Source organism: Myotis daubentonii, chromosome 11, assembly GCF_963259705.1.
Source record: "Myotis daubentonii chromosome 11, mMyoDau2.1, whole genome shotgun sequence".
Classification (NCBI taxonomy): domain Eukaryota; kingdom Metazoa; phylum Chordata; class Mammalia; order Chiroptera; family Vespertilionidae; genus Myotis; species Myotis daubentonii.
This window is the reverse complement of record NC_081850.1, coordinates 66151355-66167923: the sequence shown is the minus strand read 5'-3', so window position 1 is coordinate 66167923 and position 16569 is coordinate 66151355. Positions and strand designations below refer to the sequence as shown.

General features: G+C 43.7%; 1 protein-coding gene across 5 annotated transcripts in view; it reads left to right on the top strand.

Annotated features, from left to right (window-relative positions):
- The window catches only part of MRRF (mitochondrial ribosome recycling factor), a 42872-nt gene extending 29985 nt beyond the window's left edge, over nucleotides 1-12887 (top strand). For all 5 annotated transcript variants that reach the window (XM_059657739.1, XM_059657741.1, XM_059657742.1 and 2 more), the window contains 2 exons: nucleotides 4433-4592; nucleotides 12010-12887. In XM_059657739.1, coding sequence (XP_059513722.1) covers nucleotides 4433-4592; nucleotides 12010-12087 — 238 coding nt within the window. In that variant the 3' untranslated portion in view covers nucleotides 12088-12887. The remainder of the gene's footprint in view (nucleotides 1-4432; nucleotides 4593-12009) is intronic.
- The last annotated feature ends 3682 nt before the right edge of the window (nucleotides 12888-16569 follow it).

Here is a 16569-nt window from a genome sequence, read left to right as displayed (position 1 = left end):
CTCTGGAAGGTAGATGTTGTTTTTTGTTTATTTGTTCTCAATTTCTATTTCCAGATGAGATCATTAAAATTCAGAGAGGTTAGCCCTGGCTGGTATGGCTCCATTGGTTGGGTATCATCCCATGCACGGAAAGATTGCCGGTTTGTTTCCCAGTCAGGGGACGTGCCTAGGTTGTGGACTTGATCCCCAGTAGGGGCATGCAGGAGGCAGCCAATTGATGTTTCACTTTCACACTGATGTAGCCCTGTCCCTCTCCCTTCCTCTCTCTCTAGGAAAAAAAAAAAATCTATCAAAATATTTTTAAACACCTCGGAGTTTAAATAGCTTGCTTAAGGTTAGTCAGCCAGTAAGTGGTGGCCCAGACGTGCAGGGCAGTCAGGGTGGAGCTAAGCTTCCTAGGCCACACCCTCCCCTGGTGCCTTTTCCCTCAGTGACTGGAATAGCCCTCTTTTTATCTGTTCTATATGCCGTGATTTTCTTTGAAACCAGAGTTTTATGGCTAAAGAATTTAAAAGCTCTGGGCCTCCAGAACAAATTTGACTTGGTTTGCACCATTTTATGTCTCATACCCTCCTGCCATTATATTTCTCCCTGTGCTTCTGCCCGAAATGCCCTCTCCTTTCTTCTGCAGCTGACAAATTACTCTGAATCTCCTGGGCATTTTCCAAATCTCCAGACAGTACGCATGCTCCCTCCACAGAAGGTCCGTCCCTCTGACCCAGCAGCAGCCATCCTCTTTCTCAGTTGTGGTTGACAGTTGTCCCCATCACTGCATGAGCCTCCGAGAAGGTGGCCCAGGCCTGCCTCCGCTCTGGAGCTCCTCAGCCTGGCCCAGGGTCTGGCACGGAGCGCAGGGGCCTCTGCCAGTGCTTGAACCAGCGCATGCCAGGCACAGAGAGGCTGCTAGACAACTGGCTGCGTTCAGCAGCCTGGAATACAAACCAGGGTGTACTCATAGAATCCACAAATGTGAGATGGAGACGATCGGATGTATTAATCACTGGTTTGGAAAGGCATTAAAATATTTCCATAATATAGTATGTTTCTTTTCTAAAACAGATGTGCCCTCGTTTCATGAGAAAGTAATTAAGTGTGTTTGATTAAAACATTCATAAATGCTATCATTTACTCAAGGCTACTATATGCTGCTTTCTTATTGGTACTTTATACATGTGATTGCTCTCCCAGTCACCTTAAGATATTTAGGTGTTTTTAATATTTCCACCTTAGAAATGAGGAAACTGAGGCTCAGAGAGAAGTGAGTAGCTTGCCCAAGCATAGTCAGCTCTGGGTGATAGATAACGGGAATGAAACAGGTCAGTCTGACTTCAGAGCCAAGCATAGTCAGCTCTGGGTGATAGATAACGGGAATGAAACAGGTCAGTCTGACTTCACAGCCACTGCCTTTCCATCACCCTCACTGCTTCTGACCTTGTATTTTAGATACCTTCCATCTCAACACCCCAAGCTCAGCCCTGCCCATGCTGGTGCCCCTCTTCTTCCTTCCCTTTTCCCCCTCCTCACTGTGCTCCCTTCTCCATTTCCTTAGATTATTGCTTATTTGCATCCTAAAACTAAAATATTTTTGGCAGTGTCAATAATTGGATATTATTATTTGTGGAAACTGTCTGGTGTTAGTGTGGTAATGTCACATTTACACTAATAAATAAAAAATGCACTTATTAAGGCTAAATTACATATATTGTGATTTTCTTTATATTGCTGTTTGCTCTTAAGATTTTTTGAGCCCCAATTGATATATTTTAAAATGTATGGTATTTTTCCCTTCATGTAAAATATAAATAAAACAATGTAGTGAAGAGGAAGTTGATTGATAAAAATTTTTATTAAAGATTTTCTAAACAGTAGGATACCTATTTCAAATTATATATGAAATATAAGATTAAATACTTCTTGTTAGGGAAGTTTGAGAGGTTTCTTACAGACTTAAGATTCATTTATTTTCTGCCCTCCTAGTATTTCAGCAGGATTAAGTTTTTTGAATCAGTGGATCAAGTTTTAATTTTCCTGTTCCTTCCTTATACCGACATATGCTTTGGCAGAACAAAAAAGAGACCTAAACATGTCAGCATGATTTTTGTTCAATGAATTAAAAACCATAAAAGTAACAAGATCTGATCCAAATCCCTAAACTCCTGACATGGTGGTTTTGTCCTTTTCAGTCCCAAGCTTCATATTACTGGCTTTGAAAAGCTTTCTGCCTGGGAGCAGAGTCGTGGCAGCGGTGCCGGATTTATGTGAAATAGAGTACAAGGGGGGCAGCATGGAGTAGTGGAAAGAATACGGGCCAGAAAGATCTGGGTTTGAATCCCAGTTCTGTCATTCAAGCCTATCGGCAAGTCACTCAACCTCTGCACCTCAGTTTCCTCTGGGCAGAATGGGGGTATGAGAATCTAGTTCAAAGAGCTGTTGTGAGGATTGTAAGGAAATATACCTAAAGTACTCATGTGGCATAGAGGGGCTTCATAATGGTAGTAATTGGGATCATTTTTATTTTGAGAATACCTTCAATTAGCTGAATCCAGAAGGATTTCTTTATAACACAGCTGTCCACTTTGTCTGTAGTGTATCTTTCTCAAAAATGTTCAGTTTTCTTCTCATCCCATCAGGGAAAAAATACCAGGTGGACGCCACTAAATCTTTAACACATGCTTGCCACTGTTTCCCACGGAGCATGTATCCAGAACTTGGGATTGTCCTTACTGGGCAAGAACTGCATTGATTTTGAGGGTCAGGAACCATATGCCAAGGATGTCCACTTCAGGACCCAGGGGGGCAGAGGAATTTTGTCATACTAAGACCATTGACTTTTGAGACAGGACAGACTGGGTTTGATTTTGTGTAAGATATTTAAAATTCCTTTGGGTCTCATTTTTTAATCTGTAAAATGGAGTTCATGATCTTACAAGGCCCTCCATGATAGGAATTTCTGGCCTCTTTCCTTGTCATGCTCCTTTGTTATCTGCACTCCAGTCAGTTCCTCAAATGAAACTTGGTCTCTGCAGCTCAGAGCCTTCCTACCTGCTCTTTCTTCCTCCTGGAAATCTCCCTTTGCCACGCCAGTGCTGGCAACTTGTTCTCGCCCTTCAGATCCTAGTGTGGTATATTAGTCAGAATAGGATGGGCTATGCTGTAGTAACAAGCAACCCCCAGATCTCCACGGTTTACACAACAGAAGCGTATGCCTTGCTCATGCTGTATGATGGGCGCTGTTCGTCATAGTCACTCTGGGAACTAAGCTGATGGATATTCATATGCCACGTATATTGTGGCCAGCGGAAGCTAATGTAGTGGAACACACACTGGCTCTTGAAGCTTCTGCCTTGTGGCAGTGCCCATAATTTCTCTCACATTTCATTGGCCAAAGCAAGTTGTGCAGCCACACTGGGTGGCTAGGGAAATGCATTCGTACTGCAAGGAGTAGGGACCAGAATGCTAGTGAAAAGACCTCACAGCCACCACATTCATACATTATTTTTCTAGGAAATGCTTCCCTTAACTTGGACAGAAACTTTTGAGTTAGCTGAACTTCTTTTGTGCTGTGACATCTGATGCTTTCCCATGTCCCTGTCCACAGCACTTCTTACCCTATGTTGTCAATTTCTCTCTATTGACCTCTCTGCCCAGCTAAGCTCCTTAGGGGCAGGACAAAATGTTCATCATTTTGTCCTCAGTGCCCAGCACTGGTTTTGATAGGTATTGGGCCCTTGATCTGTACATGACAAAGAAATGAAGGCAGGACAGACGCGATGGCTTACTCTGCTGCTGGGCTGTTGTGATGATGAATGTAAAACAGGATTAATAATAATTGCCTCATACAGTTGTTGTAAGGATCAACATATAAAGTGCCTGTCCTGGTGGTTTACAGTAGGCCCTCCATGTGCTCATTGTTGTTATTATGATGAGATGTTAGTAGTAAACATAACTAACATTCATTAGCATTTATCACATGCCAGACGCTCCCCTGGGTCCTTGTGGAAGTTAACTGGTGCATTGCTTCTCGCGTTGTTTCCCGGTCAGTTTTGAGGTGACTCATAAGTCATTTGCTATAATGATAGTTAAGATTCTGAAGGTTGCTACTTATTTGTTTGGGGTGAATTAGAGATTTAAAGATGATGCTGTTTCTATAGTATCATTACTCATTTGCATCGCTTTCTTTAGTGGGAGAGAAGGGGATGGAGTTACAGCCAACTGTTGCTTCCTTTTATTGAGCAGTTAAAATGTGCCAGCAGTTAAGCAGTACTCTTACTGGCTCTTCTCAGCTAACTCACCAGGAACCTTACTTGACCCTGAGCACCTCCATGGGCGTGTGTCAGGAATGTGAAGCTCATCCACCATCAGAGAGTAAGGTGACAAACTGTTGAGCTAATGGACAGTGTGATGTTACCGGTAAATTTTTCTCTTTTATCAGAGTAACCAGGGAGCACAGGGAAATGCTGGCCAAATTGGCCAAACAGAACACCAACAAGGCCAAAGACTCCTTACGGAAGGTTCGTACCAACGCAATGAATAAGCTGAAGAAATCAAAGGACAAAACCTCGGAGGACACCATTCGACTCATAGAAAAGCAGGTACTGTTCCCAGCAGATGAAATGCTTCTGTATCTGATCCAGGGACTCACTTGTTCATGTCTAAAGTGAGGAAACTGAGGACAAGATACAGCACCCTGGTCCTTCATTGATGTGATTTTTGTTGACTGGGTCTCTGTCCTGGGCCTCGCCCTGTGCTGGGCCCTGGGATTAGGGAGGAGGAGGAGGAGATCTGCTGACCTTTCAGTGTGTTCCAGGTTCTGCCAAACACTTTCCATCACTTCATTTATCCTCGTCACTACAAAGCTGTGAGGGGTAGGCAGCAAGGAAATAGGTCCAAGGAAGTTGAATGGCTTGCTCAAAGTCATACTGCTGATAAAAGGTAGAAATGGGATCCAAAGACAGGTAGACTGACTTCAGAGCCTATATACATTATTGCTCTCCTGTCTGAGGTTGGTGGTCTGGGTGCTGAGAAGTGAGAATTTAACAGTGTTCTTGGTGTGCCCAGTGGTGGCACTTACACCTGTCACTGGAAAAAAAGGGGACATATATAATACTTTCAGTCATAAAGGTGAAAGAAGGGAAGGGGAGAGGAGGGAAGGGGAGGGGAGGGGAGGGAAGAAGGAATCTTCCCTGGCTGGTTTGGGTCAGTGGACAGAGCATTGGCCTTCGGACTGAAGGGTCCCAGGTTTGATTCTGGTCTAAGGGCACATGCCCAGGTTGCTGGCTCAATCCCCAGTAGGCGTACAGGGGGCAGCTGATCAATGATTCTCTCTCATCATTGATCATTCTATCTCTCTTTCCCTCTCCCTTCCTCTCTGAAATCAATAAAAATATATTTTTTAAAAAAGAAAAGAAAGAAATCCAACCAGGAAATGACAGTGGCCTGACCTGGGTGGTACAAGTGGAATTAAGGTAGGAAGATGAACTTAACAGTATTTAGGAGATAGAATTTATAATGTTGAGTGTGCTGTAAAGTGCTCACCCAAAGCCACCTTGTCCACAATAAAAGCATTAGTTTAAGTAAGATTTTGAGCAGGATGTGGACCAAGAGGGAAGGAGTGGAAGGCAGGACACCTGGAGGAGGCCTTACATGGGCTCCCTGCTCCCCTTCTCCTGGGCCAGCTAGTCATAGGCCAGGCCAGACAGTCCCCCAGGGGAGAATTTTAGATGGATTCTTGGAGCTAGCTCCTGAATTTTCTGTTGCAGCAGGTCTGCCCAGGAATGTGTATTTTTAAAAAGTTGCCTAGGTCAGTGGTTGGCAAACTGCGGCTCGCGAGCCACATGTGGCTCTTTGGCCCCTTGAGTGTGGCTCTTCCAAAAAATACCGACTTCTGCACATGGGCCACGAAGTTTCAATCACACTGTACATGCGCGCCCGCACGTGGTATTTTGTGGAAAAGCCACACTTGGGGCCAAAGAGCCACATGTGGCTCACAGGCCGCAGTTTGCCGACCACTGGCCTGGGTGATTCTGCAAAAGCAGACAAGGTGTGGCGAGGCACCTGAGTTTAAAAGAGATTGTTCTGCAGTTGGTGTCCTGTGGCATTGGGGAGGTTACACGACTCCTCAGCCCGTTTCTTCTGTAACAAGGGATGTGTAATTCCTGCCTTGAGGGTTGCCCTGGGGCTGCTAGAAGTACCATTACCTGACACCCAGACCCTCAAAGCTCCCTTTTTGCTATCCCTGTGCTCTCCTCTCTCCCCGCATCAGCTGACAGAGATTCAGAGGCTAGCTGGCCTCTCTGAGCCCTGATCAGTCCTGGGAGAGTCCAGGCCTGGCTCCCGCTGAGCCAGCTCCTTGTCCATCTCCCCGGGGCTTTCATCTCTTCAGCTGACACTTGGCCCCTTGGTTGCTTCCTGGTGGTAAGTCCTCACTCAGCAAGTCTGGGCATCTGCCTCAGGGACCAGAGCCCGTGCTCCTTGCAAAAGAGAATGATCGGATAACCAGCTCTCCTGAGGAAACCCCCTTGACAATGACCTTGCTGGAAGCCTTCTGTCCTTGGCACCTGGCTTCTCACCTTCCTTTTCAGATTAGATATTTTATTCAGTGCTTGTTACTGTACATTATCTTTCAAAGTAACTTTATTCTTTTTTTCTGATACTAAACTAATCCATGTTTCGTATAAATTTTTTTTAATTAAGAAGAAAGTAAGTAAAATTTCATCACCCAGAGATGACTGTTATTAACATTCAAATTATCTCTGTAAGCATTTATGTAATATTACAAGAAAAACGATCTTACTATATATTTATTTCACCACAGTCTTTATTACTGAGATATTATCATTTAAATATTAGTTCTGCCATTATTGATAAAAACTTTTTACTGTCATGTGGCTCAAAGTTCAATAAGAAAATAGAAGACAATTTTGTACACACTTCATTTTGTTCTTTTTTCCTGACAGAAGGCACCGCTATGCAGTTTTTGGTGTGTGTTTTTATTTAAGTAAAACAGGCAGGGGCTGATTGTTGCTTTATCAAGCAGTTTTTAAAATATATTTGTTTACTTTGTTTCTGATTATCAAAATATTGTAGAAAATGCAGAGAGTTCAGAAGACTGTTTTAAAAAATGGGGAAAAATTCACCCCATGATCCCACATTGCAGGAACAACTGCTCGTAATATTTTGGAATTTTTCTTCCCCCCCCCCCCCCCCGCTTTTTTTTAAACGACATTTTAAACATGATTGAGAACATGTACTGTACATGCAATTTGTATACAGATTTTTGTTTTCTGTTCGGCATTAAAACCATTAGCATTTTCTTGTGTTCTTAGAAATCTCTTTATAAACAGACATTTCTAATGGTTGCAAAACAGTCTGTCGTCATACCATAATTCACTTTTGTAAGCCCTGTTGTTGGACATTTAGTTTGTTTAAACGTTTTTGTTATTTTAAGTAAGGTTGCAGTGAATATTTTTATACACACATCTTGGTTGAGATAATTTCCCTAGGATACAGTCCCAAGTGTGGAATTACAGCGCAAAGGGAATGCATGTTTTAAGGTTCTTGGTACAGAGTGCCTAAATCACTCATGGGTTTTTAGAATGTGTATTTAATTTTTGGGGGGCCTTTTCTAATCCCTAATATTTGAACCTAGAACTTTTAATGTGAGCTTAAAATGTTGCTTACGTTAGGAGTGTTGCTTTTACTTCCACACTCCATTGGAAAGATTAAGTTATTCTTTGTATAAATCCATACAATTTTTTTAGAGGATAGTATGGCAGTATATACCAAAATCCATACTTTTCTGATTCACTGACTTGGGAATTTATCTAAAATAAATTGTCAAAAATCATATCTATAGAAGTGTGTGTGTTGATTATGTATAATTGTAGAAAACTGGAAACTGTCTAAGTTTCTAACAGTGGGAAAATAAGTTGTTTTACATTCCTTAATTGGAATCTACATATAGCAACAAATATAAAAATATTTTACAGATGTACTTTTTTTGGAATTTATTTTTTAAAGGTAGATTACATAACAGTATTATCATATGATTTTATTTTTATAATGAAGAGTTTCATGTACATAAAAATATTGGCAGCCTATCCACTTAAATGTTAATGGTGGTTATTTCAGGTAATGGGATTATAGGCAATTTTAATTTTATACTTTGAGATTTTCTTAATTTTTAAAAAAATTTCCAAATGTCTTTTGAGGTCATACATTTCAAAATTCTGTCATAAAAATGTTTTGTCTTCGGTCTATAAGAAGGAAATTATTCTGTGGTGGGTTCTTTCCCTGCAGTCATGTCTAACCCCCCTCCCCCCCCAATCCCCCAAACGCTGCCCCTCCCTTCCCTGCCCCCAGCTCAGGCCAGCTCTGCTGAAGAAGGCCCAGGGTCTTCCAGCCGGGCTCTGACATCTGTCAGCCTGCTGTTTCACCTTCGCTTCAGTTTGCTGTAAATGGGCCTGCTGAACATTAAAGCACTTGGCAGAAACCACCAGTAAATCTGGCCAAGATCCTTTCACTGCTGCCTTTTTCTGAGAAACGGAACTGCTCTGAAGTGACGCTGGGTGCTAGTGGGGCTGAAGGAAGGAAAGGCTCCTAGCAGACGGGCAGCAGGCGGGACTGAGTGAGGCGGTGGGAGCAGCACCCAGTGGCACCGAGGGTGTTCTGAGCCAGGCCTCAGGAAGGGTGACTCGCTACCCAGGCCTGCCCCAGGGTGTACTGTGTGCTCCTGCCTCCCTCTTCCTCTCTACCTTTCATTTTCCTGAACTTGTAGGGAGCAGATGTGATGGTGATGGTGATGCTGCTGATGCTGGTGGTGGTATAGTCCTTGTGAGGCAGCACATGGTAATAGCTGTGCAGTCAGTACAGCTCTTTGGCTTGTCAGCTCCCAGCCAGGTCAGCAAATGGCTTCACCTTTCTGAGCCTCTGGTTCCTCACTGTAAGTGGGAGCAGGAAGCCTCTCTCACAGGATTGGTAAGAGGACCAAGTCCCACAGCTGCTTAAAAGTGGCGAGTACAGTTGTTGGTCCTCAGTAATTCTCTGCCTATTTGCCCATCCCACATCTCTCCTCACCAGGGACAGGGATTGACTGTTTTAATGAGCCTAGCACGTCTGCCTGGAAGGAGGCAGACGAGGTCAGGTGCAGTGGTTTCTGCGGGGGGCTGAGTTCTTGGCTCAGTCTCGTTACTGACTTTATGTGATTCTGCACGGGTTAGTTAACATTTTATGCCTTGGCTTAGTCCTCTGTAAACAGGGATAATACCTGTGCTACCTGCCTTATAGAGGTTATGTCAGGTTGTTGGATTTGAATGAAGTAATGGAGAACAAAACAATTTTGCATACTATAAACTACTATGCAACCGTCAGGTGAAATAATTAACATTCATAATACATTCAAGGGAGATGAGTATGGTATTTCATATGTTTTGAAGATTATGTGAAATAATGCGTGTCAACTTTTTAGCCCATTGTCAGGCATGTCGTGAGTGGGAGGTGTTGGTATCCTTGTCGTTGTTGTTAATCATCATTATTTTAAGAAGTCTGATGGAAATGGAAAAGATGAACTTGCAGGCAGACCGTCCCCAAGGGCACTCTGTGCCTGTAATATAGTAGAAAGTTAGTAAATATTTTCATTAATTAATTAATTTGAAAAGATGTCAGGAAGTGACAGTACAAATCACAGTAACACAAGCAGCATTTGCATAGCAAATAACCAATTTAAAACATGCTTGCATATTCATGACTTTGTTTAACCCTCCCAACTACTCTCTAGGGAAGGGACCAGCACCCTATTTGATCGATGAGGAAACTGAAACTCAAACGGGGGAAAGGACCTGCGCATTGTTACCGTGCTGAGAATTTAACCCAGAATCCACGTTATCGAATTGTTCCCCTAAGGACCCCCCCCCTCCCCCCCCCCCCCCCCCCGTCCCCAAACGCCATTTTTCCAGAGGAGGCTTGCAGCCTACACATGCTGGAGTGCTGCTGGGCACCACGCCATACCCCATGCAAGGCAGGCTGCGCAGGTGGGGGCAAAAGAAGCATTTCTAGGGTTTGCAGCACCCGAGTGAGGAGGGACCGAGCAGCCATTCTGAGCCGTCGCTCTCCCAGAGTGCCCAGCAGCCCCGGGAGCTTTGCTTTTCAGCTAAAAAATGAGCAGCTGTTGCTATGGTGAGAGCCTGGCTGTTTGTGCTGGGGGCCAATTGCTCCAAATCCTTTTTAGTTTCTACCCTTTCCAGGGCATTTATTTTGCAGTTCCTGGCCAAGGCCTGTGGTCTGCAAATAAAGATGTCAAACAGCCACTGTGCTGCTGAACACAGATCCTCAGCACTGTGTACCCCTCAAAGCTTCCTGCCGAGGCTTCCTGCCTTAGGTCCCTTTAAGACACGGGGAGGGAGACTGCAACACCTACCAAATTGTACTGTGTTTTTCATTCTGTGGGAGTATTGGTTTATTGCAGAAAATATAGAAAAGCACAGAGAACTTTAATAATTATTCATTTAGTAACTACTTCCTGAGCACTTGCCAGTGCTGGGGATGTGACAGATGCCACATGAATAATATATCAGCTATCTTCCCATCACTGGAAGATAATCACTATTAATATTTTGACAGCGTTCCTCCCAATTTTAAAAATATGCATAATTTTGAGCATTTGAGATTGTTTCTGCTTTATAGCCATATACACAGTTTTGTAACCTTTTTCTTTAATTCAGGGGTAACATAAGAATGTTTCTATGAGATTATAAATAATATCTTTAAGCATTCTTTTTCCATGATTACAAAAGCAATCCATGCTTGTTATAAAATAGTTAAACATTCAAACGTTTCAGAAACATATACTGGAATCTTACTCCTATTTATACCCTCTTCCTAAGAAATGGATCCTCTTAACCTGTTTTTGTTGTTGTTCATCCTCACCCGAGGACATTTTTTCCCATTGATTTTTTTAGAGTGGAAGGGAGGTAGGAGATGGAAGAGAGAGAGAGAAGCATCGATGTGAGAGAGACACATTGATTCATTGCCTCCTGCACATTCCCTGACCAGGGCCAGGTAAGGAACCTGCAACCCAGGTGCACACCCTTGACTGGAATGGAACCCAAGACCCTATGGTCTCGGGGCCTACACTCTAACCACTGAGCAAAACCAGCCAGGGCTTACCCCCTTTTAATTTTTATATGTATCCAACTATTTACCCATTCTTTCACTTTTGATTTTCTGATTTTTCATTATTAAAAATAAAGCTTAGATAAACATCTTTGTTTTTAGAACTTTTTTCAGATTCCACTCCTGTGGTAATTTTCCCATTGAGAGAATTTCGGGTTAAAAATGGTATGAACATTTACATCATTTTGAATCCCCATTGATGATATGTGACCTCATCCATTTCACCATAGCTTCTTGGCATTGAATATTGTAATTAAAAACCACAACATCAAATTTTGTTAACTCTGATGACTGAATTATGCCTTGTTTGAATTTCCATTTCTCCAGTGTCTATTGAATTTTCCATGTTTGTTAACCAGATGTACTTCATCTTTTTTCAAGACTTTTTTCTGCGTAACTGTTGGGATCTTAATATTCTTCTTATCAATTAGTGTGAGGGCTTTATATAGTAGAATGTCTGAGTGCAGGAAATTCTAGAAGTTCCTTAAGGGACAGATATGGCTGGCTTCTCTGAACTCTATGATAATAGTTAAGAATTTGGAATCAGACTACTCAGGATTAACTTTTGCCATTGCTACTTTCTAGTTGTGTATCCCGAGCAGGTAATCTAACTGCCTCAGTTCCCTCACCTGTGAAGTGGGGATAATAATGGGGTACCTGTTAGGAATCAGTAAGGGTGTATACATCAAGTTTTAGTAGAGTGCCTGGCTGGGACTCAATGAACGTGAGCTTATGTCACCATTATTACTTCCCAGATAACCTTGTCAGAGTTCTGGACTGTTTCTCCCCCGCCATCTTCCAGCCCCGGTGACCAAGCTGTCTCATTTCGTGTATTTGCAGATCAGCCAAATGGCCGACGACACCGTTGCAGAGCTGGACAAGCATCTGGCAGTGAAGACCAAAGAACTCCTCGGATGAAAGTCACGGGGCCAGTTTCTAGGGACCCACCTGGTGGCAGATTGGCATCTCTGTACCCCGTCCACACGGAAGGCCGACACCCTGTGCTCATCAGTCCTTGTGAGGCCCAGCCTTCCAGAGGGACACCCAGACTTGTTCAGTCCCTTCCTCTGGCCCCGTTGCCCCGTCCTGCTCCGGGCCTTCTGGCACGGCTGGACCTTTGGAGAATGTCTGCTGCTGCCTGACGACCAGGGCCACCGGCAGGCTGACCACTGACTAGTCCTCATCTCAGGAGCCCCCTTTCCAAATAATTAGTTGGGCCCTGTCCCCAAATTTCAATGTTGCTTGGGCTGATGTGGGCCTTCACTCATGACTGGATACTTTTGCGAGAGGCCTATTTTCACCAAGCAATGAAATCAAAATAAATTGGAAAGAATAATAACCTCAAAGGAAATGATAGAGTCCGTGTAGATGAATGATTTCTAAGGAGCTGGTGTGTGGAAAGCAGCCAGAACAATACTTTTCCCTCAGCGTCATGTCACACATGCTCTTTACTCTCCGGACCTTTCCCCCACTCCTCACCAGGCCAGTCCTGTGCCTGCTTCACTTCTCAGGGGGCTGGCACTTCCTCGGAAGCCTCCTTCCCCCGGCTGCGGACCCCTAGTATTGGCTTTCACCCGAAGAACCTTAGCTGTTGTTTTTGATAATTAGTCTGTATCCTCAGGATTTGACATAATGCCTGGAACCAATAGGCACTCAGATGTGTTATGAATGAATTGTACATAATACTTGCACAATAAATGCTGGCTTCTTTTCCTTTCTCCCCACCGTTAACACTGTCATTCCATCACCTTCCGCTCTTGCTCTGTCCTCAATATTTACTTGGTAATGAGGTACCTTTCCCCCAGGGTCTGATTCTTAGTGACAGACAAGCGATTTATTGTGGCTCATCTTTGGGTACTGGATTAAGTTAGGTTTTTCCCTCCCAATAATTTTTCTTTTAATCGTTCATTTGTTTGTTCATTCACTCACTTATTCATAATATAGTCATGATGAGCTAACTACAGTTCTAGGCAATATTTTAAAAATATATTTTTATTGATTTCAGAGAGGGAGGGAGAGGGAGAGAGAGAGAAAGAAACATCAATGATTAGAGAGAATCATTGATTGGTTGCCTCCTACATGCCCCTCATTGGGGTTCAAGCGTGAAACCCAGGCATGTGCCCCAACTGGGAATCAAACCATGATCTCCTGGTTCATAGGTCGATGCTCAACCACTGAACCATGCCCATCATGTGTGTGAGGTACAGTGCCATGTGCTGGGGATACAATAATGAGCAAGATGCGGCACCCGTCTCTGAGGGTGTGTGGAGTCCTGGACTGACCTGCTGTTTGTAATGTCATGGGTGAAAGGTAGGACATTCATCCAGTTCTGTCAAATGTCTGCCTTTAGAAGGGCACCCACTTTGGCAGCAGCCGGGCCCAGCCACACTCTGAGCAGCGTCAGCTTCTCCACTGTCTGACTCCTCTGGGGCTCTGTTCCGCGCTGGGGGGCATCGGGGTGCCTTTCGCCCTCTGCTTGCACTGGTGGAGCAGGCTGCATGGCAGCCAGTGCAGACTCAAGGTCAGCATCAGGTCGAAGGTGAAAGAAGCTGACACATGTCCTGCCTGCTTACCTGTCCTCTGTCAGACCCTGTTCTCCAGCCCCGAGTAGCCATCCCACAACTAGAAGTCAGCTGAAGGAAGAACAGGGTCGCAAAGAGCCATCGAGGAGCCTTTTGGGGGTAAGCCGCATAGCAAGGGCTTTGCAACAGTCTTTCATGAGTGGCCGAAATCCCCCACTCACTGCAAATGTGCTTCTCAAAGATGCAGGATTTTTTAATAAACAGAGGAAATGATAAATTATGTTGTAATTCCACTCCAAAGGCATTTGGTTCTTAACAGCCAAATCCTCTGTAGTCTTTAAATAAACAAAAACTTATTTGGTGAACAGACGGGGGGGAAATTGAAAGATTTTCTGTACTTGGGTTCCACATGTCAACAATTTCTCTCCTGTGTGTATGTTGGCCAAAGCCGAATATCATGATAAATGAAGAAAGGAAAACCTCAGGCCCAGGGCCGTTACAGCTCGGCAAATGGCTTTCAGCTGATTGCTCTATTTCGGTTGACATTTATCAAAGACTTTCTCTGTTACTCGGCGTGTCAGGGCTTCGGTGGCGGCAGGGACGAGAAGAAGACTACCTGTTTGGATGTGCTGAGTAATGAGTAATGCCGGAGCGATTCACTCTCCCTCTCTTCCTTCTTCAGTTTCTCTTTCAAAGACGAAAAGCTGGGTATGGACATTCTCACACTTGCCAGAGGAATTAACCATCTCCTCTATTCAGTTCAATAGCTTTCAAAGTCTCATGAAAAATATAGGCCAAAGAGAATTCAAGAACTTTTTCTGGTCATTTTCTTTCTTCCTTGCACGTGGTGTGTGTGTGTGTGTGTGTGTGTGTGTGTGTGTGTGTGTGTGTGTGTGTGTGAAATGACAAGAAACCAGAATGTTAAAAATTAGAAGAAACTCTTCAGACGCACTTATGCCCCTTTAAAAATTAGAAGCGAATCCTTCCAGACCTTTCTCTATACATACATAATTTTTTTAAGGTGAGGAGGAGAGTTATTCTGTTCCTATTCTGAAGCTTGCTTTGTTTACTCAACAGCATGGCCATCCATGCATGTGTGAACATGTGGACACAATTTCTTCTTTTTCATTGCAATGTAGTATTCCACAATGTGAATGCACCATAATGTATTTCCCTATTACCTCTAACATTTAAAAAATTATTTCAAATGCACGGAGAATATTTCTATTTAAAGTGTTTTGTTTTAAAATAAAAAGAAGAAGCCCTATTCTAAATTTATGTTTGGTAACCTTTTCCTCAACCTCAGACTAACATTTATGGAATGCCTACTGTGGACCAGGTACCATGGGTGGACACTTGTGTTACTACATTCAAACTTCCGAACAATCCTAGTTGGTGGAGGCATTACTCCTATCTGTGTTTACCTGTGAGAAAACTGAAGTTCAGAAAGGGTATTTAACTTGCCCAAGGTCACACAGGCGGTAAGTGCCAGAGTAAAGTTTGACATTCCTATCTGCCTTTGAAGTGTGTCCTTAATCAGTGTGCTTCAGTTTGTAGGTCTCCATCGAGTACTTACTCAAAAAGCACCTAGCATTGTTCTGGGCCCAAAGGTGATAGAGAAGCAGAAAGCTTGCTTTCCCAGAACAATTAGAAAGCTACTTCTAATAAAGGACCCCATGCAAAGTAGCAGAGTAAACACCAAGGGAATGGTAGCTCTTATGGAAACAGTGAAGACTACATATTGATACCTCACCTGGTGTCAGACTCCTCTCCCACATATCAGAGAACCAGAGAGTGAGCCAAAAGACCACCCGGCAGTGAATAATGTTAACAACAATAACAGTATTGATAGCATCGGTAACTGATACTGACTTGGTGCTTTTTAGTTTTCAAAGTGCGTCTACATCCTTTATCCCACTGAGTGAAACTTTGCAGTTTCCTTTGCCCTAATGATGGTCAATGTCATGATGTGCATAAAAAGGGATATTCTCTATTTGGGGGACAACTTTTGTTAGGTACACAGGGCCTGGCCTGGCCAGAGGGCAGGGCATATGTATCTTCTCCCCCTTCGAGGCTCCAGCCTCAGCGCTTTGCTGATACTGACAGGGGCTACCATGTCCTGGGCCTTTGCTGTGTATAAGTCAGTCTGGAAGCTCGTTATTATTTTGCTCATTTTACCAATGAGGAGATTGAAGCCCAGAGAGGTTAAATGACTGTGCAAAGGCCGTCATATACGGTATGGGGTGCAGGGAGTCTGACCCCCAGCTGGGCAATCTTAATAAGTTATTTTAACTCGGGCCAGAGCAGTGCAGAAGCGAGAGCCTATGGGTCCTGTCTCAGTTTTGCCCTTTCTATCCTCAATAAAGGTCACTCCATTCCCCCATGGGTAGCAGGGAGGGGCTTGGACAAGATCAGAGAACCCAGGCTGGCAGCAATTTCACCCATTTGGGGCAAAATAAATAAAGGCAATGTAGCAAATGTTTCCATACAATAGGTGATTTAACTTAAAGGACTATTCTATATTCTTACATTTTGCTCTTTCTACTTGTGTGTTTAGTGTTAAAATATTCTTATGATAAGCTGGTGATTCTAAAAAAAAATCATTATTTAGAAATATAAGAAGTTGGTCCCCTCCTTTTTATTTAACTTCACTGATACATGAATCCCAGTCTGGCAGCTATGGTACCCTCACGCCTACTCCTAGAGCTGATGTCCCTGAGGCTGCCATGCAAGGGCAGCTGGAACTGTAACCAGAGGGACGTAGGGAGGCAATGTGAGCTGTGTGGGTGTCAGGGACCCCGTGGGTGAGCAGGCGGTGGCTGAGGGCAGGGTTTGGAAACAGGACAATAGTCAATCAGGAGGGTTCAGAGACCTACAG